Raw genomic sequence first — 25,191 nt, forward strand, 5'->3', positions numbered from 1 at the left:
CTGTGTCCGCTTCTATTTCGTCAACGGGCAACGTGGCGAAGACATTTTGTGTGTTGATTGGTTGTTGTTGTTGGGCCAGTGGAGAAGCGCCCTTTAAAATATCCGCAAAAGTGCGTTTCGAGCGTTCCTTCAAAGAGCGCTTCTGTTTCTCCCAGCGACTCTTGTAAGTTTCACAAGCTGAGAGCTCGTGTGGGGATCCCCCGCAATATGGACACTTATGCTCAGTCGCACTGCAGGATTCCCCCACATGTTGCTCTCCGCAAGTGGCACAGCGCTCCTTTTTGGCACAATAATCCGAAGTGTGACCAACTGACTTGCATTTGTTGCAAGTCATGGGCTTTGGCACGAAGAGTCGCACAGGTAGTCTCAATTTGTCCACCATAACGTAGTCAGGGAGGGCGGCACCAGCAAAGGTGACTCGAAACGAGTCGGACGGCGTAAATTTAGTTTGGTCCCCATCATGGGAAAGTTTCCCGAGTTGGCGACAGTCCAAGATTTTCACTTCCATTGAGGGGAGCTTCTTGAACTTGCCTTTTCCTTCTGCTTTTATTTGTTCGCTCGTCAGACCCGTTTCAGTTATCACCCCCTCAATTTCTACGTATAAATATAAATGTTCGATATTCGAGAGTGAAATGTTGATCAGCAACAATCTCGTTTGCGTGTTTCCGTTCATTCACGACAACTTGCAATTTGTTCGGTCTAACCCTGCGAATTTCAGAGACAGAAGTGTATCTGGCCAGATCTTTCATGATCTGAATCACGTTAAGGTTTTTTCCTTTTGGTTTTGGCCGGAGGAAAACAACCCAAGGGCCAGTTCCAGGTGCATCTTCTGGATAAACTCTGACACGTGGAGCGGTGACAACAGAGGGGGAAGACGAGGACGAGGACGAGGACGAGGACGAGGATGAGGACGAGGACGAGGATTGGGTTGGATCGGAAACATCAGAAGGGGGAAGCGAAATCGATGATGGGAGATGGGGAGTGGAAGTAACAGTGGGTTGAGAAGGGAGGCTTGCAATTTTCTTAGAGGGGGGCTTGGTAGGATGAGCGGATTCGTCCCCAGAAGAATTATCTTCCTTATTAGGGACTCGTTTATGTTTTTTCCCAGATCTTGTATGAGATTCATTATCGGAGATCTCCATCTCTGGAGATCCTCCACTATTCTCCATTTTACAAAAATTTCTGTCTTATTTCTAAATTATTATTGATTTTAACAATAATCTTAAAAAAAAATAGCAAAAAAAATAAAAAATTATGATAATAATATCAAACAATGAACAAATGAATTGAATAATAATATTAATAATAAATATGTGTACCTTAATATATAAGTTGTTTCAATAATGCGCTCTACTGCCCTAATCAGGGAGAGACAGAGGCTACGCGCTACGGAGACAACACAATAGCGCAAGAATAGCTTACGCAGCCACGTGATGATGAATCCCGTTTGCGACAGTCACGCGATGGCGATCCCGTTATGCCGAATCAGTTCAACAGCCGCAATCCGGCTCGCTGCAAGAGCGCTGCTTCCTTTGTTCCTTCGTTCCACTTCACAAAAGGTCAGGTCGAAAGCGGACAGCAATGACCTTCACTCGTACACGATTCACTCGTACCAATAGCACAATAGCAAAAGTGGCAACGCACAATACCGACACTGAACTTTACTCGTCAAGAGTTGGATAGCGAATGAACCAACCATATTTAAAGCCCAACAAAATATAGAGAGTGATATTCGAGACTTGTCCGCATTGTTGAGGTAGGACTATGGAATTATGCAATTCGATTTGCTAGCTCATCACTCCGGATATTATTTTAGAATGAATCCCAATCAACTCTAACTTTTTACATACTCATTATTTATTTCGATAGTTCTCATTTCTCAACAGTGAATTATTGATAAGACAGTTTTATGAAAATTGAGATTTTGATTTCTCAATTTTGATTATAAAAAACCTTTTCTAATTGAAATTCCAGAATTAGTACAAAAATAGATTCTACATGATTCTACAATTTCATGACAAAAGAATCTAGCGACAAAAATGACCTCCTTTTCTCAAACCTCGTATAACTGTTTCTTAAAAAAAAAAAATACACGCGATCGGTTTTATTATTTTGCGCTTAGCGTTCTGAATTAACCCCATAGTCTACGATCAAATTGCACTACACTGCTGAACATCTTCGCGCCCTATTATATGCAAGTGCACCACAAGTGAGGCTCGATATCTGTAAGTCCACTTTTAGGCGAAAATCTTGTTTTATTGTTTTCTTTTTTTTTTTTTTTTGAAGTGTTGGGATCGAAGAAACTCTAGTTTTTTATATGATTTTTGTGAAGCTGAGGATATTTCACATAACATATCAAAAATTCAGAAACATATTCTCTTTTTTTCTGAAATTTGGAAACTGGAAATTTCGAACGGATTTTTCATCTTTTCATAACAAATGAGAGGTTTTGAATGAACATTCTATGAAATATTTTGTACCGTTCCCCTTATGTCTACTTTTAGCTATTTAGCTATGAAAATAAAATTGGTTTTGGTATTCAAGGCGTCGAGACCGAACAGACCCTAGCTATCTATATAATATTCGGAATGCTTCCAATTAATAGCTTTAGCGGGTTTACATAAGGGAAATCTACAGCTATAGATGGATTTATTCACGCGAAAATAGATGTAAACGGGTGAGACAATATATAATACACTTTTTCGATGTACAGGTAAACTTCGATATAACGTACATTTCACTTTCAAAATTGTACGTTGTATCGAATTGTACGTTATATCGAAGCATAATAAAGTACTCACAAACGTAGTCTATAACACATTATTGTGTTGATGTTTCAGTAAAGTCAATGAATAACTTCAATCAGAAGACGAAGCCAGCCTTTCTCATGATGTTTCCCTTCGTACTGTTGATTAAAGCCTGATTCATTTAGAATCCGGAATTACAAAACCAGCTGTATTTCGGGATTGATTGAAGGTACAAAACTTGTTTTAGCATCACAATACAGATAATACATTGTTCTATCAGAAAAAAATATTGAAATTTTTTTTCCTCTACACTTTGGAAATGTGTACGTTATATCGAGGTAAAATGTACGTTATATCGAGTGACGTTATATCGAGGGTACGTTATAACGAGGGTACGTTATATCGAAGTTTCCCTGTATATATAACCACTCTGATTAGAATAAATTCAGGCATATGAATTTCTCACTGGTGAGAAATCACTAAAGTTGGATGCAGTTCTCATTGAGGTGAATAAATTCACCGAAAATTTTAATATATTCATTATATAAGTTCGCGCTAGTGTAAACGGTTGGTGCGATTTCTATAAATCTCATCATATGTCTTCACGAGCGCCGTCATATTGTTTTTACATACACCTAAAATGATACAAACCTTAGCAAAGAATCACGTGTCTTAATCGAGCCATCGAGATGAAAAAACCAGGATGTGTTCAAGATGCCTTCCTTTCCAATCAATGTAACTCATGCCATCGCTTCAAGTCAAAACAATTACGTGACTTTGGAATGTTTTGATCACGGAAACGAAGCATGGGGAGCACTCCAAATTTCGACCTCGGTGTGACTGTGGCTGGCCTGTGTTCTGTATGTGTAGAAGTCCATACATATGTCCATCCGTCACGCAGTCTAGCCTTGTAAATTATAACGACACAATTCTCCTCTACCTGCGCCTCGCACACCACCCATAGATCCGAAGTGTGTGAAATCTATTTCGAGAAGCTGACATTTATCATGTTTCTCGTTTCGTCTATCGTCCCCATCAATTTTCATGTGGTGGCTAGTTGTCCACTTAACAACTTGCTCTTGGTCAACATTTGATCTCGAAACCCCTCTCTGCTCAGTCTCTCGTTGCATAGTCACAGTACGAGTGAATTAGTTAAGTGATTTAAATTAAACCAAATTGGCATCGTTTCAAAATCGCTGTGTGACTGTTGCAACTGGCACTCACCATTCACCATCACCACCACCACCGAAACACCGGTTGATCCCAATAGACTTAGCGTCAAAATCCTACACTGATTTACATTCCATCGCTGGAGGGAACGAATCGATTTGTTTTCTGCCGCACCGTGTCGGTACCTATAGTGTTCACCAACAGACAAATTACTCTTTGTTCGGTCCATAAGCTCGTAAATCTCGACCCGCGTTAGCTCTCCCTCTGGTTGGGGTCCCAAATTGGCATCGGTGATAAATCAATACTTGGTTGCTATTTGCCGTTGGAATTCGAGGCATCCCGTCTCTACACTTATCAATTTTCCAACCGACAACAACCAAAAATATATTTCTTCCGTTGAGGGGATTGACCTCGCGTAAACACAATTTGTGGGTCCCGTAATAGGGTTTCCACTTGACTTGGGCGCCATGTGGGAATGTGATTACCGCGCGCTTCGACACAAACAGTACAAAAGGATCAGATTTCCCCCTTTTTTTCTCTGAGAGACACTTGAAATTTATGACAAACCTAATTGAAATCCGAATCCGTTTCGGTTCCCATAATTCAATTATCGCTCTAAAAATGTAATTAATTATAGTGGGGGAGTGTCTTGTGAGAGAGTCGTTTCCCGAAACGAAAAAAAAATATCATGAACAACAGCAGCATGACATCAAGACAGCCATGTGACTTATAACTTCCACCCCTTCCCATTTCAACCAGAACATGAAAACATTATTCAGAATATTATAGACAAACACGACGCATTCAGAAACCAGAACACGAGGAGGGACCATAAAGATCGGCACCGATGCAAGTGGAGAGCCACTTAACGGAAAAAAAGAGTTCCATAGTTTTAAATCTTGTCCTGCCTGTTCACGAGATGATGGCGGTTGGCGGTTGGCTGTTAATAAAATGGTATCGCTTGCGTCATTCTTCTCGATAGCACACAGCACAGAAGGGTTCTTTGTAGAGCGAGCGACGGATCTCAGCATCAATTTTTCGTCGAGCTAAAACGTTTCTTTCTTCTACTCGTTCTGCGGCAAATTGTGTGACACTATCCACTCGGCCACGGTAACCATTCTTCGAATTTAGTCTTTTCAAATTATAGAAAAAAAATCATGATCTGGTCAATCAATCAATTTTTACAACGTTTTTTAGTTTTATGAGTTTTTTAATTTCTAAATTTATAAATTTTTGATTTTTTTTTGAAAAGAAGATTATTTAAATGTTTTAAGAACTTCAATGTTTTTGGTTTTTTTTTTAATTTATAATATATTCAAAATATACAAAATTTACTCGAAATTTACTTGATTTTATTGAAGAATTTGAAAAATCGCAAATTTATTTCACAGACGAGTTTACAAAATTTACGGAAATTATTAAAAATACGAGAATTGTAGTAACCAAAATTCTAACAAAATTACAGATCACACATTGCTTAATTTACATAATTTACAAAATTTACAAAACTATCGAAATTTACTTAAATTTTTTTCATGAATTTGAAAAAAATTCAAGAAAATGAATTTTAAATTTTAAAAACATTTAAAAATTAGATGAAACTAAAATAAAAAAATTAAAAATTGAAAAAAGAAAAAAAAACAAATTTGAAAAATCTAAGAGTAAAAAAAAAATTGTAAAAATACTAAATTTATAGAAATTTACAAAATTTACACAATTTTTCTGTATGTTTCTAATTTTCTCTGAAAAACTATAAAAATAAAATAAAAATATTGAAGAAATATAACAAAAATTTAAAAAAAAGAAATTAAAAAAAAATATTAAAAAAAAAATATAAAATTTTAAGAAATCTGAAAATGAAAACTTCGAAAAATAAAAAAAAATTGAAATTCAAAAAAGATTCGCGTTATTTAGATTTTTTAAATTTTTTTTTTGAAAAAATAAAAAAAAACATTACAAATTTTGAAAAATGTGAAGAGTCCCAAAACAAATCCGAAAATTAAGAAAATTGAAAAACAAATTTTGAAAAATTTAGAAAATTTAAAAAAATCAAATATTTCAAAAAAAAAATAAAAATACAAATTTCAAAAGATCTATCAAGGGAAATAAACTCATGAAAATGATAATTCAACAAATAATAAAAAATAAAAAAAAAACAAAAAAACAAAAAATTCTGAAATTTTAGAAAAAAAAAATACTGAGCATTCAAAAACTTTAAAACAATAAGTAAATTTAAGAAATTCAAAAGAAAATTAGAAACATTTTGAAAAAAAATCAAATTTTAAAAACAAACAAATAAAAATTAGAAATTTTTGAAAACTAAAAAAAATTATGTAGAAAACTCAAATATTTCAAAACAATTTTACAAATTAGAAAATTTAGCAAAATAAAAAATTCTTAAAATTTTATAAAATAAAAAAGGGGAAAATTTTTTTTTAAAAATAAAAATTTAGGGAATTTTTCAAAAATCTTAAAATTTAGTGTAAAATACAGGGTGGGCCATTTAAAGTGGAAGGATTTGTTTTTGCAATAGCAAAGTAAAGAAGTGGAATTTTAAATTTTTTTTTTTTAAATTCATTTATTTTGGTCCAAGGAGATTTGTTCTAACTACTTTTTGATTATGATATCTCGTAAATGACCGCCTCTGGCCTTGACCGCAAAATGTGCCCTTTTTTCGGCATTTTCTATCACTTTGCCCAATGTTTCGGCCGATATGGCAGCAATTTCTTGTCGGATATTATCTTTCATCGCAGCCAGGGTCCTTGGTTTACCAGTGTATACTTTGGATTTTAAATATCCCCATAAAAAAAAGTCAGGAGGCGTCAAATCAGGTGATCTCGGTGGCCAGTCATAATCGCCGTTTTTCGATATTAATCTTCCGGGGAACATTTCGCGCAATAATTTGGTCGTGGCAGCCGCTGTATGGCATGTAGCGCCGTCCTGTTGGAACCAGTAATTGTCCAATTCATTTTCACGAACAAATGGCAATAAAAAGATGCCTAACTCTTGCGAACGATGGCGACCTGATGTCGATGGAGTCTCTGCAACACTGGCTCGAACGGCATCAATATTCTCGTCGAAACGTCTTGGTCGTTGTCTGGACAGATGACTGGCATTACCAACACTACCAGACGGTATAAATTTGGTATATAATCGACGTATAGTGTTGTCTCCAGGCGATGTTTTAACTTTATTTTTATTTTTCCACGCACGTTTAGTTAACACAATTGAGAAGTTATTTTGAATGTACAGCTGAACAATTTCAGCGCGTTGTTTAGGTGTGTATTGTTCCATGGTTAAAATTGTACTGAAATGACGCTTCCAACGCGGTATGACATTTGTTAATCTGACATCTCTGTCAAAAGTTATGGGGTTGCCAGATGCTTCCACTTTAAATGGCCCACCCTGTAGGAAGCATTCAGAAAAATTTGGTTATTTTAGTAAAAATTCTAAAAATCCAAAATACTTAGAAAATACCGAAAAACCTAGTAAATATGACAATTTTTATAAATTCAAGAAATTGGAAAAAAAAATTTTAAATTAGAAACATTCAGGAAGATTTTGTTAACCCTTGAAATTCACAAAAATTCTGAATATTCAGAAAATACAAATATACTCGAAAAAAAAACAAAGAATTAAATAATAAACAAAATTAACGAAAAAAAAAATCAGATAAAATTTCAACATTTAAAAAAAATATTCAATTTCTAAATTCAAAAACCGAAAAATCAGAAATTTAATTTTCCCATTTCTCTCTGAATTGAATTGAAATTGAATTTTCTGATTTTTACAAATTTTAAAAATTCCAAAAAGATCTGGATAATTTTGAAAACATTGAAATGTAGAAAATTAGAAAAACAAAATCGAAATAAAAAAAACAGAAATCTTTGAACAAAAAATTAAGCAGAAAATTCAAAAACTTCAAAATAATTTTAAAAATTAAGAAATTTAAGAAATAATTTAGAAAAGTATTAATTTAGAAAAATAAGGAAATATAAAATTTAAAAAAAGACAAAATTCAGATAGTTTTTAAAAAAATATAAAAGTTGGTAAAAATTAGAAACATCCAGAAAAGTTTTGTAAAAATTCGAAATTTTCAAAAAGCTTAGAAAATACAGAAAAACTTATAAAATTTAATAATTAAAAAAAATTAAAAATTCAAGAAGCATCAAAATAATTGTCAAAAATTAGAAGAAATTTGAATATTTTAAAAAAATATAAAATTTCTGAATTGAAAATACAGAAAAATCCAGAAAATTAAAAAAAAACAAAAAATTAAAGAAGCATAAAAATGATTGTCAAAAATTAGAAGGTATTTGAAGATTTCAAAAAACTATGAAAATTTTGAAAATGAAAAACTGAAATTCATAAAATTTAGAAAATATAGAAATTCAGGGAATTTGAAAAAAAAAACAAAAATTTAAAGAAAATTAGAAACTTTCGGAAACATTTTGTAAATGTTGTAAAATATTTAGAAAACACATATAAACTCAGAAAATCTAGTAAGTTGCGTAGACACACAACATTGTACCGTGTCGGACTTTGACCCACCAAGAACGACAATGAGTTCCTATAAATATCATGAAATACATAGGACTACCGAGGCTGGCTACTGTCAGCAACTTTCCCTCTTTTTAAATTACCTCCCTCAATCGATCGATTCGGATTCGGTAGCAGCACCCGATGAGATGCAGCAGAGAGTTTGATTAGTCATCGCTCTCTGCGAATGCGGGTCCATTATACGGGAATACGCCGTTATCGTTCCTGCGCGTTCGAACCAGGAGAATTACACTCCACCCGAGAGCATCATCAAATTCTTGTTGAACACTTCGTTGAAGCGACTCGCTTCCGCAACCGTTGTGGAATTGAATTTCAAGCATCATCGCACCGACGGTCTTCAATTTGTTATCATCCGACGTCGCAAGTGGAGTAACTCACCTCCCGACCGCTTGTGATGTGATGCTGTGTACTTATGTGTGCAAGTCTATGTGCCACATGTTGAAACGGGCGCGCGCGTTTGTTTGCGTGAGGAAAATGATCAGCCGCGAAAATTGCCTCCCATCGGAGCATTCTCGCGACCCGCTTAGTTGCCGCTTACAATTTGAACCGTGCGCGAGACGTTTCAAACGGCCAGTGTGCCTCGTCGTGAGAGAAAGTTCTTCGAGTATGGAACGTTTTCGGGTTTTCGGAAAATTCGGTGATGTAATCCTTCGCCAGGATCGTGACTCGGTTGTGATAACGACGTTGCGTTGGAAATCGTGATTCGTGATGTTTAATATGAAGAAACTATCAAAGGTTGGATCATGTGAAAATTTCTGCCTCGAGTGATTATTTTTAGCCTGGTTGGGCGAGAACAAGAAATTAAAAGTTTATTACACAAACACACAAACGGGTGAAGGAAAATGAACGAGATTTGTTCTCGAGTGCGATTTTTCAACCCGGCGCGCCCACATCTGCCGGACACTTAAGCTACACTGTGTGTTGGTGAACCAGATGTCAGAACCGCACGAAGAGGGGTAACAGGGCATCGATTCATATTCAGGCGTATTCAACGGCCGTAACTGTCATCTGAAAGGCAAATCAGTTTGTGGCAAAGAGTGTGAAGTTTGCGGCGGAGAACGAAGAAGGATGAAAGTCGTATGACGCATGATTGTGCGTTTCTTTCCGCTATTTTATGGCCCTTTTCTCGCACTGGAATATTTCAAATGGAAAGATGACTCACATCTTAAAATTTTGTCCGCCCTAACTGGAAAAAATATTATGGTATAGCGTCGTCTAGCTGCCGAGATCTTCACTTCAAGCTCGAACGGTATTTGCACCGGACGGAGGTCATTATAAATTCACGCCCGGCTGTAGGCCACTCTGTAGTAAACAATCTATTTAGCTCAGCGATAAAATAATTTACTTCCTGCTTTTTTTCCTACTATTATCTCGTGTACCAAGCTTTCAGTCACTCCTCTGCCTCTTGCGGTGGTCGAAACTGGCCGAAGTTCGAGTTCAGTGGATTGATGAAATAAATTATGAAACTATTCCACCCCGATCAGAATTTGGATTTTCCATCCGAATGGGCCGTGCCGGCGAGCAGTTATTAACAGCGGCCGCCATCCATCCGTCCATCCACAGAATGTGCTCGTCGCTCTGTTAGATTATCATTGCTGCTATCGTTTGCTTTTTTTTTTCCTCAGTGATCCACTCAGCGACCGTGACTGTTAATTATTTATGAATGAACCGCAATGCTCGGTTGAAACTGTAGTAAGTCGGGAGAAGAGTGGTTTATAAACTAGAATTCCAACTGTACCAATACAAGAAAAAGCCATTCACTAATTTAATTCCTATCAATTTGGGATCATCGAAATTCCCGTTAAAACGCCGCTATCCCCTTGACCATTCTTGGTCTGTCTGTCTCTGACTTTTACTACTAGATTTAATCATTGTAACATACGTATATGTTTCGAACGGGACAGAAAAAAATATTTGTAGAGATAACGTCTGCTGAAAGGAAACAATTCTCTTCTAGCAACACCGTCAGACGGAGGCAACAAACTACTAAATAAGTGTTGTGAACACATTCCAACGATCGCACATTAAACGCTGCACCGTCATAAATGAGTGGATTTCCAAGCGGGCACCCGCTTATATACAGATTTTTATGATTCCAATAGCCTGTTTTCAAAGCCTTTTTTAAGCTATTGAGCAATTCCACCCCAAATCAGCCGGTCACTGGCTCGACCGTCTCTGGCTGTTTTGAAACTTGGTGCTCATGATGAAAACTACCTAAAATTACAATTTTCACTATCATATGACCGATTTAAATTACGACTGATTTTTAAAAAGGGCGTATTCAAAATTATTGATCTTTCTTTCAAAAAATCGTAACTCAAGATCCAGATGTCTGATTAGAATACGATGTTTGACAAAGTTGTTGAAAAATAAGTGAACCATTTACAAAAATTACCTTTTGAATATACTATTAAAAAATCTTATTCAAAAATTGAATTTAGTATTAAAAACCTTTATATCTCAAAACAAGCCCCCACACCCCTCTTCGATTTTTTTTTTGTATATTTTTATTGGTAATCTCACCAAAATGCAGATATTGATTTGATGCCAAAATACAAGTTCGAAAACTAAACTAAACACTCGGAAAAAAAAATTAATTGACAAGCGTGTAAGAGCGAGGATAACTAACGAACTATTCTAGTCAATGATTATTCTAATGGACGTGACTAATGAGTACAAATCTGCCTCTTTATTCAACTGTCTTCAATCAACACTTCTACTTCCCCCTGACATGAATCTCTTTACCCGCGTACGCAATCTTATTTTTTACGTTCATATAAAGTGAAACGGAAACTTAATTTCTGATGCAAAAAAGTAGTTACACCATAAATGGACGGTTTATTGTCTACCCACCGTAAACTCAAACCAACGAATTTAGACAGTTACCAGGTATGCTATACAGGTCCTCGCGTTAGTATTAGTAAATAGCGTGCAGTTTGCGAGGAACTCCAAACAAAATTTGAGTTCACTTTGTTCCCGAGCTCAATTTTGTGAAGAAAAACATACAAAAAAACGGGTTTATATCAACAAAATTCACAAATTTGTCAGTGGTTCTGAACACAACACTGCACGCTATTTTATATGTGTGAGTAATTTTCGTGTACGATAAAAAAAAATCTAGCTCATCTGTAGTATGTTTCAAACCACGTTGAACTCAAACATCGATACATGCATACGGGATACATGAGAGAGAAAAACGAATTCATTTTGGGGGGGGAGTCACTACAATATGCAATGTGTCCATTTGACGAAGAAGAATGAAATGAGATAGTCGGATCGTAGAGGAAGATAGCGACTAAACGCCCGACTGACTATTGAGTCATGTTGACGGAGAAACTGTGTGTAGAAGCCAAAAGTCATTTCCAATTGAATACGAAGGGGAATTTCTTTATAGTCCGCTGACTATCTTCAGTTTAATATGACTATGCCGAGCCCTGGTGAATACTGTAATTTGAAATTGCGAGTAGCTTGTTTATACTCAATGAATAGAATACGGAGCTAAGATTGCAATATTTTCTCTATCCACATTGTCCGTAGAACGAATGCTGCATTTGCATTTCAAGTACCTCGTTGATACAATTTCTGTCACGGGAACACGATAGCAAAATGTGTAGGGGAAGTGGGGGCAAAGTGGTCACTCGTACATTTCAAGCGAAATATTATGCATATGCTAATATTTATGCGTTTTTTTCATCCAAATTTGTTCACATCATATTTGAGATACTAAAGGGTGTGTCACATCAAATTGCATCACGGAAAAAACGCTGTAGAAATTCGCCCAGTAGACCGATCCTTTTGAAAATTTTAGACAGTAAAATAAAAACTATTAAACAACTTTTGGCATTTTTTTTTTATTCATACCTCGAGCCCAAGCCCGTATGCTCGCACCTTCCTCTTTACCCCGTCCATAAGGTTCTGTACAACGTCAGGTTGTAGTTTTTTTTAAACAGAAATCCATTTTCTCTTGAAGTCCGCCTCCGATTTGACAAATTTGGGTTCTTCCGGAGGGCCTGCTTCATAATCACCCAATATTTCTCTATTGGGCGAAGTTCCGGCGCGTTGGGCGGGTTCATTTCCTTTGGCACGAAGGTGACTCCGTTGGCTTCGTACCACTCCAACACGTCCTTTGAATAGTGGCACGAAGCGAGATCCGTCCAGAAGATGGTCGGGCCCTCGTGCTGCTTCAATAGTGGTAGTAAGCGCTTCTGTAGGCACTTCTTAAGGCAAACCTGCCCGTTTACCGTGCCGGTCATCACGAAGGGGGCGCTCCGCTTTCCGCAAGAGCAGATCGCTTGCCACACCATGTACTTTTTGACAAACTTGGATAGTTTCTGCTTGCGAATCTCCTCCGGAACGCTGAATTTGTCCTCTGCGGAGAAGAACAACAGGCCCGGCAGCTGACGAAAGTCCGCTTTGACGTAGGTTTCGTCGTCCATTACCAGGCAATGCGGCTTCGTCAGCATTTCGGTGTACAGCTTCCGTGCTCGCGTCTTCCGCACCATGTTTTGTCTTACGTCGCGGTTAGGAGCCTTATGAACCTTGTATGTACGCAGGTCCTCCCGCTGCTTGGTCCGCTGGACGAATGAACTTGACAAATTCAGCTTATTGGCGACATCCCGGACCGAACTTCTCGGATCACGTTTAAACTGCTTAACTACGCGCTTGTGAACTTTTTCACTGACGGAGCATCCATTTTTGCCGTTCTTCACCTTCCGGTCGATGGTTAGGTTCTTGAAGTATCGTTTTAGTACTCTGCTGACCGTGGATTGGACGATTCCCAGCATATTACCGATGTCCCGATGTGACAATTCCGGATTCTCGAAATGAGTGCACAGGATTAATTCACGACGCTCTTTTTCGTTCGACGACATTTTTCCAAATTTACGAAAAATTCACAGTGAAGCATGGCCAACGTGATCTATACACTCTTATCTGATTATAAGCGAAAGCTGAAGATATAATTCCTAAAAATTAAATTTCTACAGCGTTTTTTCCGTGATGCAATTTGATGTGACACACCCTTTAGGTAGATGTATGAAATAAGCTTGGCGTATTCACCTACAGTCGCAATTTGAATTTTCTCATGCATACAAAACGTAGTAAGAAACACATAACGTTCCGCATAATGAGGCTTGGTTTAGTTGGAATGACATATTTATCCAGGGTCAAAGCCACAAAAGGATCTTCTTCAAGAGCAGAATGTGATGAGGTATGTCAGCTTTAGTAAACAGAACATTGTAAGTTGTTGTTCAGCTATGACCACTTTGCCCCCAAAAATCAAAATAATGTCTATGCTAATTAATCGCTGAGATTGTACAAAACATCTGTTCACCTCTTCTAGAATATGTGAACAGTCGTCCAAACTGATGATTCGTCCAATATATCAGATTGAATAAACTAAATTTTACGAGAAATTCCTTAGATACCATGCGCACTGAACTACGGCCGAATGGCTATCGAGAAAGTAATTTCTGTTTTTATTTGTATTTTGACATGCGACAGCTCTACTGAAGTACAAAGTGACTCGAAAGTCATTAAATTCTTCAAACATAAGGTGATTATCAATATGGCATCCATAGCCAATAGTTATACTACCAAACAAGCAGATGACCACTTTGACCCCCATGACCAATTTGCCCTCACTACCCATATTCTTCCAATGTTCCTTAATTTCAATATTTTTTGTTGTTATAAAGGCCTCCAACTACAAATGTTCATTAACTTCTAACCTTGAAAAAGGCCAATCAATCAATGGAGGTCCTCTGATTAAACCCACGATCGTTCGCTTCATAAGCTTTGGCTTAACTTTCTAATCTGTTTTAAGGGATATCAAGAATCATTGATATCCAATTCAGAATACAGAATATAAAGAAATCATGTCCGATTGAACTGAAATTTTGCACAGGTTATTTTTTTTGGGTCAGTAGACGAAATGTACATGATGGTCGGTTCTTTGAATTCGATGATAACTTTTTTCCACACATTCACTCAGGCTCAGTCTCAGAAGGTCGATTTTCGGCCAACAATTTGTTTTGAGATGACACCAAATCTCGATATTTGATGCATTTTTTGAGTCATTTGGCATCGAATTTTTTTTTTATAGATTTTCCAAATTTCATGCACACCACATCTCCCACACCACAGTTACGTGTGGCTTTAAACGCTTGTTAAATGCTTTCAATATTATCACATGTCTCACATTTGTGAGGAAAAAACAACAAAGTTGGGTGTTTATCAATATTCACACTAGTATCAGATCACGTATAGTTTCAGTTTCCAGATCATTGGATCTGAAACAGAGCTATACGTGGAAACGTGGATTTGCCATACAAATGAAACGCAAATTTCTACATTACCAGAGAATTAATCAAGCATATGAAACCGAATTCGGCATGTGGAGGTTTTACAAACGAAACACAAATTTATATATTACTCGGGAATTAATCAAGAAAATGGCATGTGGATGCTTTAGGGTGAAATAAATGATTCTATGGTAGTTAGAGACTCCTTCCTTCTCTTAGGGGGGGGGGGGGGGTATCTGCCACACAAATGAAACACGAATTTCTGCATTACTCGAGAATTAATTGAGCAAACGAAATAAAATTTGGCATATGGAGGTTTTAGGATGCAATAAATGTGGGGAGTGCTGCTATACAAATGAGACATTTCCGCATAATTCAAAAAATATTCAAGCAAACGGAACCAAATTTAGAAAGGAGAGGGGGTCCCATGAAAATAATGCACATATTTCAACCAAACATGACAATTGAAAATTTTCGGGAAACTCTGAAGGAAAATGGGAAAATTCGAAAAATTTTATTCGCATGTGTTCTACAACTACATATTGACAAGCGTTGTTAGTCCATTTGATATTTGCGGTAACGGAATAGCCCTTCGTTCAAAAGTGAAAATGGATTTTTATGTGATAAAACGCACTCCTATATCGTCTTCTATCTAAATAAATAAAAATGGATCGCCGAAGGTGTTAATAAGACCAAAACTCGAGAAAGGTATTGTCCGGTTTAAGGCTGTCTTCATTTTAACGGGTAGATTAGAAGATCAATCAATGAACAGTTTTGCGATTGATCTTATGAACGTGCGCTTAGGAAGAAGACGTGGATGTGATAACGAAAAATAAATTTTGGGCGAGACGAAGTTTGCCGGGTCAGCTAGTAAGAAAGTTAACACTAATAACATAATATCAAAAACCCAGCATGAAGGATCTGGAATCTACAAGTTGAAGCCCGGAACTCGTTCTGCCAATTGAGTTTGGAATTTGCATTCTTGAAATTCATATTTCAAAATATGGACAAGGAATGTAGTATCAGTTATTTTATTATCTTAGATCAAGATATTTTTAAAAATCTAAAAATTTGGGATATGTGATTTGAAATTAGTAGTTTAGGATTTATAAAAAAAAATGGAATCTAAATATGATAAGGGAAGGGAAATTTGGAAAATCGAAATTTTGTTTTCGATGCCAAATATCATAAAAATGCATAAAACGTCGAGATTTGATGTTATATCGAAAAAAAAATTTGACCGAAAACCGACTTTTTGGGATTTAACTTGAGAGGCCAAAATATCAAAACTTTGAGTGCTTTAGGACAGCCCTAAATCGTGTCCGATCGAGCTGAAACTTTGCACAGATAATTTTTTTGAACCAATAAACAAATTGTACATGGTCGGTTTTTGAAATTCGATAATTTTTTTTTCCAAGTCCCAAAAGGTCGATTTTCTGCCAAAAATTTTTTTTCGAGATGACACCAGATCACCAGAGTTTTATGCATTTTTAAGTCAATTGACATCGAAAACAAAATTTCGATTTTCCAAATTTCCCTTACCCCCCTTTGGAAGATTTTCGAGGATCAAAAAATCAAAACTTTGAGCGCTTTAAAGCACCCCTAAATCATGTCCGATCGAGCTGAAACTTTGCACTGGTCATTTTTTGGGCCAATAAACAAAATGTATATGGTTGGTTTTTGAAATTCGATGATGAATTTTTTTTCCATATATCCATTGCCACCCTAGTGTCTACTTTCGTAACCCCAGTCTCACACTTGCAACAAACTCCAAACTACTTCCCCCGTTATCGGTGCAGCGAAAAAAGATCTCATAACGGTAGCAACAGATGATGAGTCATCCGTAGTTCCCCAGAACTGAAACGTCCATACCACGTGTTAGTCACCCTTTGGCCGCTCGCAAATAAGCTTTTCTTTCTTTCGATTCGAAGAATCGTTCCGAGTATGGAGTAGCTACAGCTCCGATCGCCAACCGATAAACCAAAATCCTTATCGGTTCAACGCACGAATCGGTGATGAAATCATGTACAGTGGAGGCGGCAGCAGTGAAAGCATACCGCCATGTGTGTTCTGATCATGGCTCGCTTCGGCTGAGGCAGGGGTAGCGAAGAAGCAGACCCTGTTTTGGCTGCGGGGCAGATGTTGGTGTTATGTTTGAACATCGTCGTTTCTTATCGCACATTCCAAACGGGCAAAGTGTTTTTTTTTGCTGTTTGTGCAAATCCACTGAAGGTTTCCATTTTTGTCTCGTAGATAGAGATTATACTGTGTGAGAGTCAGTTTGAAGAGAGTCGATTCATCCAAAGGAAGAACCAAAGATTTATGGAAAAAGTGCAATTGAACTACTAGAAAACTAGAAAGTGAAAGCATCATGAGATTAATCAATGTTTGACTGCTACGTACACTACTACAATCAGCGTTATCAAACCGTGCGTGCGCCGTGGAAGTGTGTGGAAAAGTGCTGCTTAAATGCTCCTGTGTCTGTTCGTGTTCCTCTGGAAGATCATCAGAAATATGTCCACCATATCGGCCACAATACAGCACGAACGGCAGCTGGAGCTGTTGAAGCAGCAGCTGGCGGAACATCAGCAGCGCAACTTGCGCCATAAACATCATAAAGTGCAACAGCAACAGCAACAGCAGCAGCAGCTGCCGTCGCAATCAGTGAAACAAACTCATTATCAAAAGCTAAGAAAGTTGGGCCGCGATAAGGCGGCCACGAAGGAGAACTTTCTGCTGCATCGGTTTCTGTTCGATTCTATCCCAGAAAACGGTGTCATGAGTGGTGGTGGTGACGGTTGTTGTGTCCAGGAGGAGCGAAGCTATCCAGTGAGTGGTGTGGACGAGATGAGTCGTTACAGTGAAAAAGGTATTTTGATGTATAGTGGATAAGTTCTCAGAACATAAAAAAACGGTTCCATAATGTGTGTCTAAATCTCATAACAATTCTCATGTCGTTAACCAGTGAAAGAATATGTGTAAACCAGCTATTATCTCTTTTTCTATCGTGGTCACAAGAGGTTCAATTGCAGAACGAATGTATTTGGAATACATTTTGAAGCGGGGATAAAATATTGATTATTAGATTAGGATTTTATTTTATTTACATGTTTTAACCGATTTTACATCTCATTAAAACGTGAATTGCTATTATCAAAGAAAATTGATGTAAAAATGTAAACTGATACACTTATTCTAGTATTTGCCTTAAAATCTTGAAATAAGTACTATACAATTTGATCTAGAAAATTAACTCATCAAACAAACACCCAATAATAATTATACATTATGACTTTTTACAATAAAATGTATTCGATAAAAATTAGCCCCACAAATATGGCTGTAACTTTCCAATGGATGAATGAAAGTTGGGACCGATTAATGAATTATTAATTACATAATTTCCATATTATCTGAGCATCTGGGCTACAAAGAGGCCCCTATAATTCAACACTTCATCATCATCATCTAAACTGTTCAAATTTAAAAGTATCCGATTTGACACTACCATAAAGTGACCAGATGGTCAGAGGTCTAACGCGGGACACAAAAAACAAAACGTTATAGATACGTTGTGTGAACATAAACCATAGTTTAGCGAGTCTAAACTGATTTGTATTATTTCTTTCTAAGTATCGGCACCCAGTTGTGATTTTTCGGTGGTTTTGTTTAGATTTTGTTTACACCTGAAAACCACACGTTCGATCAGAGCATTTACGCCTGGCAAGCAAGATTCAAATTCTACAATTTTCCTCAAATTACCGAATGGAATGCTCGAAAATTCCAATTCATTTTTCATCGATTTTAGTGTTAACGTATGCATTCAAAAAAATGGACTAATTTCGGATGGTGATGAAATATAATTTTATGGAACAAATTTTCCTTGAATTTTACGTTTATTAAGCCTACAACTAAACTGATTCAAGGCTGTTGATTTGCAGCACCAGCACGTCAAGCAACTTGATGATTTTTTCATACTGCAAGCTTCACCCTACAGCGAAAAAATTGGACATCCTAAGGTACTTTGTGTCCACCACATATAGCCGATCTGGTATTTACAACATCATCTCCCTGCCGCTCCTTAAGCCGGGAGATCGAAGCAACCGGCCAAACGGTGAAGGCGAATCTGGCCAAAATGGACATTTTAATGTGGAAGCGCCAAACGAGACCGGCCGTATCTGAGCAGCATGCAATCACCCAGAAGGAGTAGCATGAGGTGCTGGTGAAAAACTTCTTTCCTTGCTCATAATGAAAGATGAGACGTACTTGATGCTAGAATTCAACGAATGGCACGGGACCGGGTACTTCACGTTCTCCAGGTAACCGATGACGTCGAATATATCATCCACATCAAGTTCTCGAAGAAGGTTCTTCTCTGACAGACGTGAAGGGAATGTCCAAGCCGCTCTTGTTTCGAATCATATGATGAACGAGGAGATATATAGTATGAAGTGCTTGCCGGAAGTGGCGAAGGTGATGTGGTCTTTATGCCGAACCTGGGATCAGCCCATTATGCCAAAAGATCACTGGAGGATGGATCGGCTGGAGATAAACATTGTCGCGAAGACCGCCAACCTTTCCAACATTTCCCAGCTGCGACCGATAGAAAACTTTTGGACGAATGGCTAAAATGGAGAGACAGTCGACCACCAAAGCCACGAAAAGGTAAAACAACACGTCGACTTATATCTTTTTATCGGCCATGGTTGAGGTTCCGGCCATCTTCCGTAAGACCACCCAGCGCTTCATTTACGATACTTCATCAAACAACTCTGCCTCTTCCTGTCGAGTATACACTAGTTCTATCGGCTTATTTGAAACGTTAAGCCCTGACCGAGCTAGAGGACCAAAGATGAACTTTTCGTCTTACTCACGTTGGTCCCTGCGGATCAATAGGGGACTTTTATAAAAATCATTTTCCAATTCTGTTGCTGTCGCTTCCAGTTGACACTCTTTAAACAAAAAAGCCCACTGTCGGTGTGATGAAACCAGCTCAACGTATTAACCTTTGAATGCATTAGAAGCGCTCTTGAACACTCTGCCAAATAAAAGTTTTTTTTTTCCATTAAAGAAAATCAACATGATCAAATTGTGATATTGAAATATATTGATATCGCGGGACATTTTCGTTTCTTTTGCCAAATGCGGGACGTTTCGCGGGACGCAATCTTACGCGGGACATTTCGTTGAAATGCGGGACTGTCCCGCGTAACGCGGGACGTCTGGTCAGTTTACACTACCAGCTTCTTATAGAGTTTGTGTTACTGCAAAATATAAAATAAAAAAATCAATTGAATAGTTATAGTGGAAACGAAAACTTTAATCACTTTAATCACTTATTTATCACAATCACTATCAATCAATAAGAATACGAAACGACATTTCTTTCGCCTCAAAAAACACAGCTTTCATCTGTTCAGTTGTCGCCAAATTGGTCAGTCAGGTTTTAGCTTAAATCCATACGCTCTGGCCTAATGAAGCCCGAACCTAATCGACCACCATTCAGGAATTTTTTTTTTCGACAATCATCCACCAATTTTGAATTCATCACAACAACCCCCTCTAAAGTCAACAATATAACAAAAGAAAACCAAATTGACTTCGCCGTGGACCGTGCGCTCCTCAGCGATGATTACACGCGCGTATTCGAACGCGGCTCTTTTCAGCTCGTCTGACCTTGTATGAAAATAATCGCTGGAAAGACGAGAATGGCAGACCAAAGTATCTACGGTTTGAATTTGAATCGCGCAATCTTCAAACCGTTGACGGTGCAACGTGTTAGTGAAGATCCCTCGCTCGAACGAAAAAAAATAATGCGATTGTCTCCGTCTCCGTCGGAACGGGGAAAGCAATATGAAGATTCGTAGCCATATTCGCATATCATCTATGGCTATGTGCACACTTTATAATTGTCTCTTTATGTTCCTCACGTCGCCTAGCTTGGAATGATGCCTCCAGTATCTGGGTCGACCTTCGGGGATGTGGTCCCCAAGCATTGTCATCGCTCAAAGTATCTGGCTGTGTTGACCTGGAACTATTCTTTATAGCAGGAGGAAAGCCTCTAATGTTCACTGCTACAGGGAAACTTCGATATAACGTACATATTTCCAAAGTGTAAAGGACATTTTTCTTCAATTTTTTTTTCTGATAAAACAATGAATTATCTGTATTGTGATGCTAAAACAAGTTTTGTACCTTCAATCAATCCCGAAATACAGCTGGTTTTGTGACTCCGGATTCTAAATGAATCAGGCTTTAATCAACAGTACGAAGAGAAACATCATGAGACAGGCTGGATTCGTCTTCTGATTGAAGTTATTCATTAAATTTACTAAAACAGCAACACAATCATGTATTATAGACTACGTTTGTGAGTATTATATTATGCTTCGATATAACGTACAATTCGATACAACGTACAATTTTGAAAGTGAAATGTACGTTATATCGAAGTTTACCTGTATACGGTTACTGTATATGGGTGCCCCGAGCGGGGAATAGTCAGATGACTTTTCACGCGATTCTTCAACGAAAGCCATTTTTATTTAAGGTGATATTATACTGTCCATCACGTAGCGTAACCGTCACGTACCGGGCCGACAAATACATTATGTATTATGTATTTGTCAGCCCGGTCAGAAATAGCCGCATACATTTGTAGTGAAAAAATAAATTCGCGACAAAATTGAGCTTCATATTACGAGTTTGGGAAGTGACAATGACTGTAATAAATTTCCAGGTGGAATAAACAAACTTCAAAATTAAAATTATGAACGAAAAATGACTTTTCTATATCGAATATGTATTTCATGTACATGAAGACCACTTTTTATGAAGTGAGAAATAAATCTCATAAGAAAATTGCGTCTGAAGAAAATTAAATATTATTATGATGTATTTTAGTGGAAACATCGATCAGTTTATGAAAAAATAGTCGAGTGATGTTCAGTACTATATATTTTGAATAATCAAATAACATGAAGTGAAAATTTTCATTCAAATAATAAAAATTTAAACCCGCTTTCAGGCTTGCTAATTCGATAGAGATTAATTGGTGTCCCTATCTGAATTTCGCCACCAGATGTCGACACTGTAGCCAAGCGTAGTTGCTAACCAGGTAAACCGATCCCGTACCGAAGAAAAGTCAGTTTTCACCTCTCGCCTATGAAGGTTACATCAGACACAATTCTGTTGGCTCGAAATGTCCTTACACTCAGAAAAATCCTCGGTCGAAAACTACCAAATACATTTGGTAATGCAAAATTAGTAGAATGTACAAATTTTGACGTAGGACTACGTCTTTCATTTCTATACCGGGGTGTAAAATCCAAGTTTCGAAAACGAAAGCGTTACGCCGGACACCGAGATTTTGGGCGTTAATAGCTCTTAAACAACTGAACGAAATGGTATGATACACACTTCATTAGAAAGATAAAATGTCTACGCGTTATATACTTGTTACTTTTTCATCCAAAAACTTGTTTCAATAGCCTTAAAATTGCTTTCAAAACAGGCTATTGAAATCACCAATCGGTATATAAGCGAACGCCGCTCGGAAACCCACTCAGTTATAATTGAACAGCGATTGGGGCATGTTGTGGCTGTTGTGGTGAAGCTCTTCGTTTATCATGAAAGCGTGGATTAACGGTGTCACCAAGAGCCTGTTTGTGCACCTTAGGCCAGAAGAGAATCCATCAGGAGGAGAGTGATGCCACAAACGGTTCCCCGGGAAGAGATCGGAGCAGCCGCCACACACACACATACACGCGCGGAACTCTTCGTTTGGGTGCCATTCATCATCGAGAAAATTCCGGAAAGATTCAATCGTTGCTGAAAAATAATCTGCCAGTTCCCCTGGGAACTGAAAAATACATTCATGCGAAAGAGTTTATTCTAATGTTTTCTATCCATACAACACTGCAACCAAATACATTTGGTTTTGTGATTTTTCAATCAATCGCAATTAACAGGAAAGCTGCTGAAAATCATTCTTCCCCATCAGTAGAAAATTTTCGTATCCAATATTGTATGCGCGCGCAACGGAAAATGTTTCGCATCGTGAAAATTATATAATTTTCAATCGATTATTGCTCAGTTGCCGAAAGTTTCAAATTCAGAGAGTTCATTCCCCTCTAGTTTGCCTTTCAAATTGCCATCGTAAACCACACCTTCTCTTGATTCAATCACGCACAAAAAGCATACTTAAGCGATATTCTGGTGGTGAAACGCATTCATTTTTCGTGAAGATATCGACAAGACAACATCGTAATTGAACGAGGTGAACGTGCTGGACGAGCTGGACGGCGAGGGATCGAGGGATTCGTTACCTACCCTGATCTGACTTGAAAGACATGCAGTTTGTTTGGAACTGTGAGGGAGGGCAGAAAAGCCGAGCCATCAGAAGGAGAAGAGAAGGTGACCAAGAGAGTATCAGCAAAGATATTATCGTTGCTGAAAAATAATTGCCAGTTCCCCTGGGAATTGAAAAATACATTCATGCGAAAGAGTTTTTTTTAATGTTTTTTAACATATAACGCAGCGACCAAATACTTTTGGTTTTGTGATTTTTCAATCAAATGCAATCAGCAGGAAAGCTTCTGAACATTATTCTTCCCCATCAGTAGGATATGTTCGTTTCCAATACAAACATAAACGAAAAACGAAAAACATAATTCTCAATCGATTATTGCTCAGTCGCCGAATGTTTCAAACTCAGACAGTTCATTCCCCTCTAGTTTGCCTTCCAAATTGCCATCGTAAACCACACCTTCTTTCGATTCAGTCACGGACAAAAAGCATACTTAAGCGATATTCTGGTGGTGAAACGCACCATTCTTTGTGTGGACACCGACTGGACAACATCGTTGCTGGACGAGCTGGACGGCGAGGGATCGAGTGCCTTTCTCAAGGCAATGAGGGTGGAGGTGTAATGCAGGAGTTAGAGTAGAGTTCCAAGGGCCTTTCTCAAGGCTAGAGACGAATGAACTGAAATGTTTAAAGTCTCTATAATACAAAACCATTCTATCCATGAAACGCATTCATTTTTCGTGAGGACATCGACAAGACAACATCGTTACTGAACGAGTTGACCGAGCTGGACGAGGTGGATGGTGAGGGATCAAGGGATTCATTACCTGGCCTGACCTAACCTGAAACGCATTCAGTTTGTTTGGGACTGTGACGGAGCGCAGAAAAGCCGATCCATCAGAAGAAGAGAAGATGACCGAGAGAATACCAGCATCGAAAATTGGTTCCGCATGAGACATCGGAGCAACCGCCACACACATACACGCGCGCCACTCTTTACGTTTGCTGGTTATCGAGGAGAATCCGGAAAGAAGTGATCGTTGCTGCAAAATAATCTGCCAGTTCCCCTTGGAATGGAGGTGTAAATTACATTCAAGCGAAAGAGTTTATTTTAACGTTTTCTGTCCATATACTGCGACCAAATACATTTGGTTTTGTGATTTTTCAATCGAGTGCAATTAACAGGTGGTTTTCGAGTTAACACTACCCACTGGTGGTGGACTTCGGGAAGAATCTAACCATATAACACTGCGACCAAATACATTTTGTTCTGTGATTTTTCAATCAAGTGTAGTTAGCAGGGAAGCTTCTGAAGATTATTCTTCCCCATCAGTAGGATATTTTCGTATCCAATATTGGATGCATAAAACCTTGTACCTCCAACGTAACGCTCTCGTTTTCGAAGTCCCCCAAATATTCATTTATTCATTCATTCAGAATGGATTCAGATTCAACAACACTAAATCAACGATAGTCCTACGTCACCATTGCGGTTATACCATAGATATAAACCACTCCCTGTTTTTTGTACATATTGTCAACAAACCCGCATCCCTACCAGAGATTAGTATATTTTACTCGAAAACATTATTAAGCTTGGATATTGTCATAACTGAAAACTGGTGAGAAAATGTAGCCGATATTGGGCTTCTGAATCATGATTCTGCTTGACATATGTGTTTATTAGTACGGTCGAAAATGACTATAGATTGGTAGTATTTACCAAAAAATTCGTTATATTTACTAATTATTTCTCTCAGTGTAGTATCAAATTCAATCGCTACCAGAGTTGCCAACCTTCCGGTTTTTCCTGGATGTTGCCAGTTTTTTAGAGCAAGCCAGCAAAACAACCAGTAGTAGAAAATCTCCAGCTTTTTCAAATTTCTACAGTTTGATCCAGCTTTTTTATTTTATCGACACATGGAGTGCTTTACTCCCTTAAATTATATTCTTTTGTGCCCAGACTTGTTTACACTAGAATGTGTTGGCCATAATATGGCCCTATGTGCAATCTATGCTCATAAACACATGCATGGGAGAATCAAGGAGCTGCTCTACGGGTATTTACTTCTATTTCTGCTATAATTCGTGACGAAACAGCAAGT

At 37.8% G+C, this 25,191-nt stretch overlaps 1 protein-coding gene across 6 annotated transcripts in view; it reads left to right on the forward strand.

Moving 5' to 3' along the window:
- LOC129762945 (uncharacterized) overlaps positions 1-25,191 on the forward strand; it is a 169,943-nt gene that overhangs the window by 94,106 nt on the left and 50,646 nt on the right. For 2 of the 6 annotated variants that reach the window (XR_008740754.1, XM_055761577.1), the window contains exons 1-2: positions 8,998-9,212; positions 17,033-17,648. The exons of 3 other annotated variants lie outside the window; for them this stretch is intronic. Coding sequence is in view for 1 of the 3 variants with exons in the window: in XM_055761577.1 (XP_055617552.1) it covers positions 17,249-17,648 (400 nt within the window). In the remaining 2 variants the exon portion in view is untranslated. Of the gene's footprint in view, positions 1-8,997; positions 9,213-17,032; positions 17,649-25,191 lie in introns of those variants that run through there. One more of the 6 variants, XR_008740755.1, reaches the window with a different exon arrangement.

This window comes from Toxorhynchites rutilus, chromosome 1 (genome assembly GCF_029784135.1).
Source record: "Toxorhynchites rutilus septentrionalis strain SRP chromosome 1, ASM2978413v1, whole genome shotgun sequence".
In the NCBI taxonomy this organism is placed as follows: domain Eukaryota; kingdom Metazoa; phylum Arthropoda; class Insecta; order Diptera; family Culicidae; genus Toxorhynchites; species Toxorhynchites rutilus.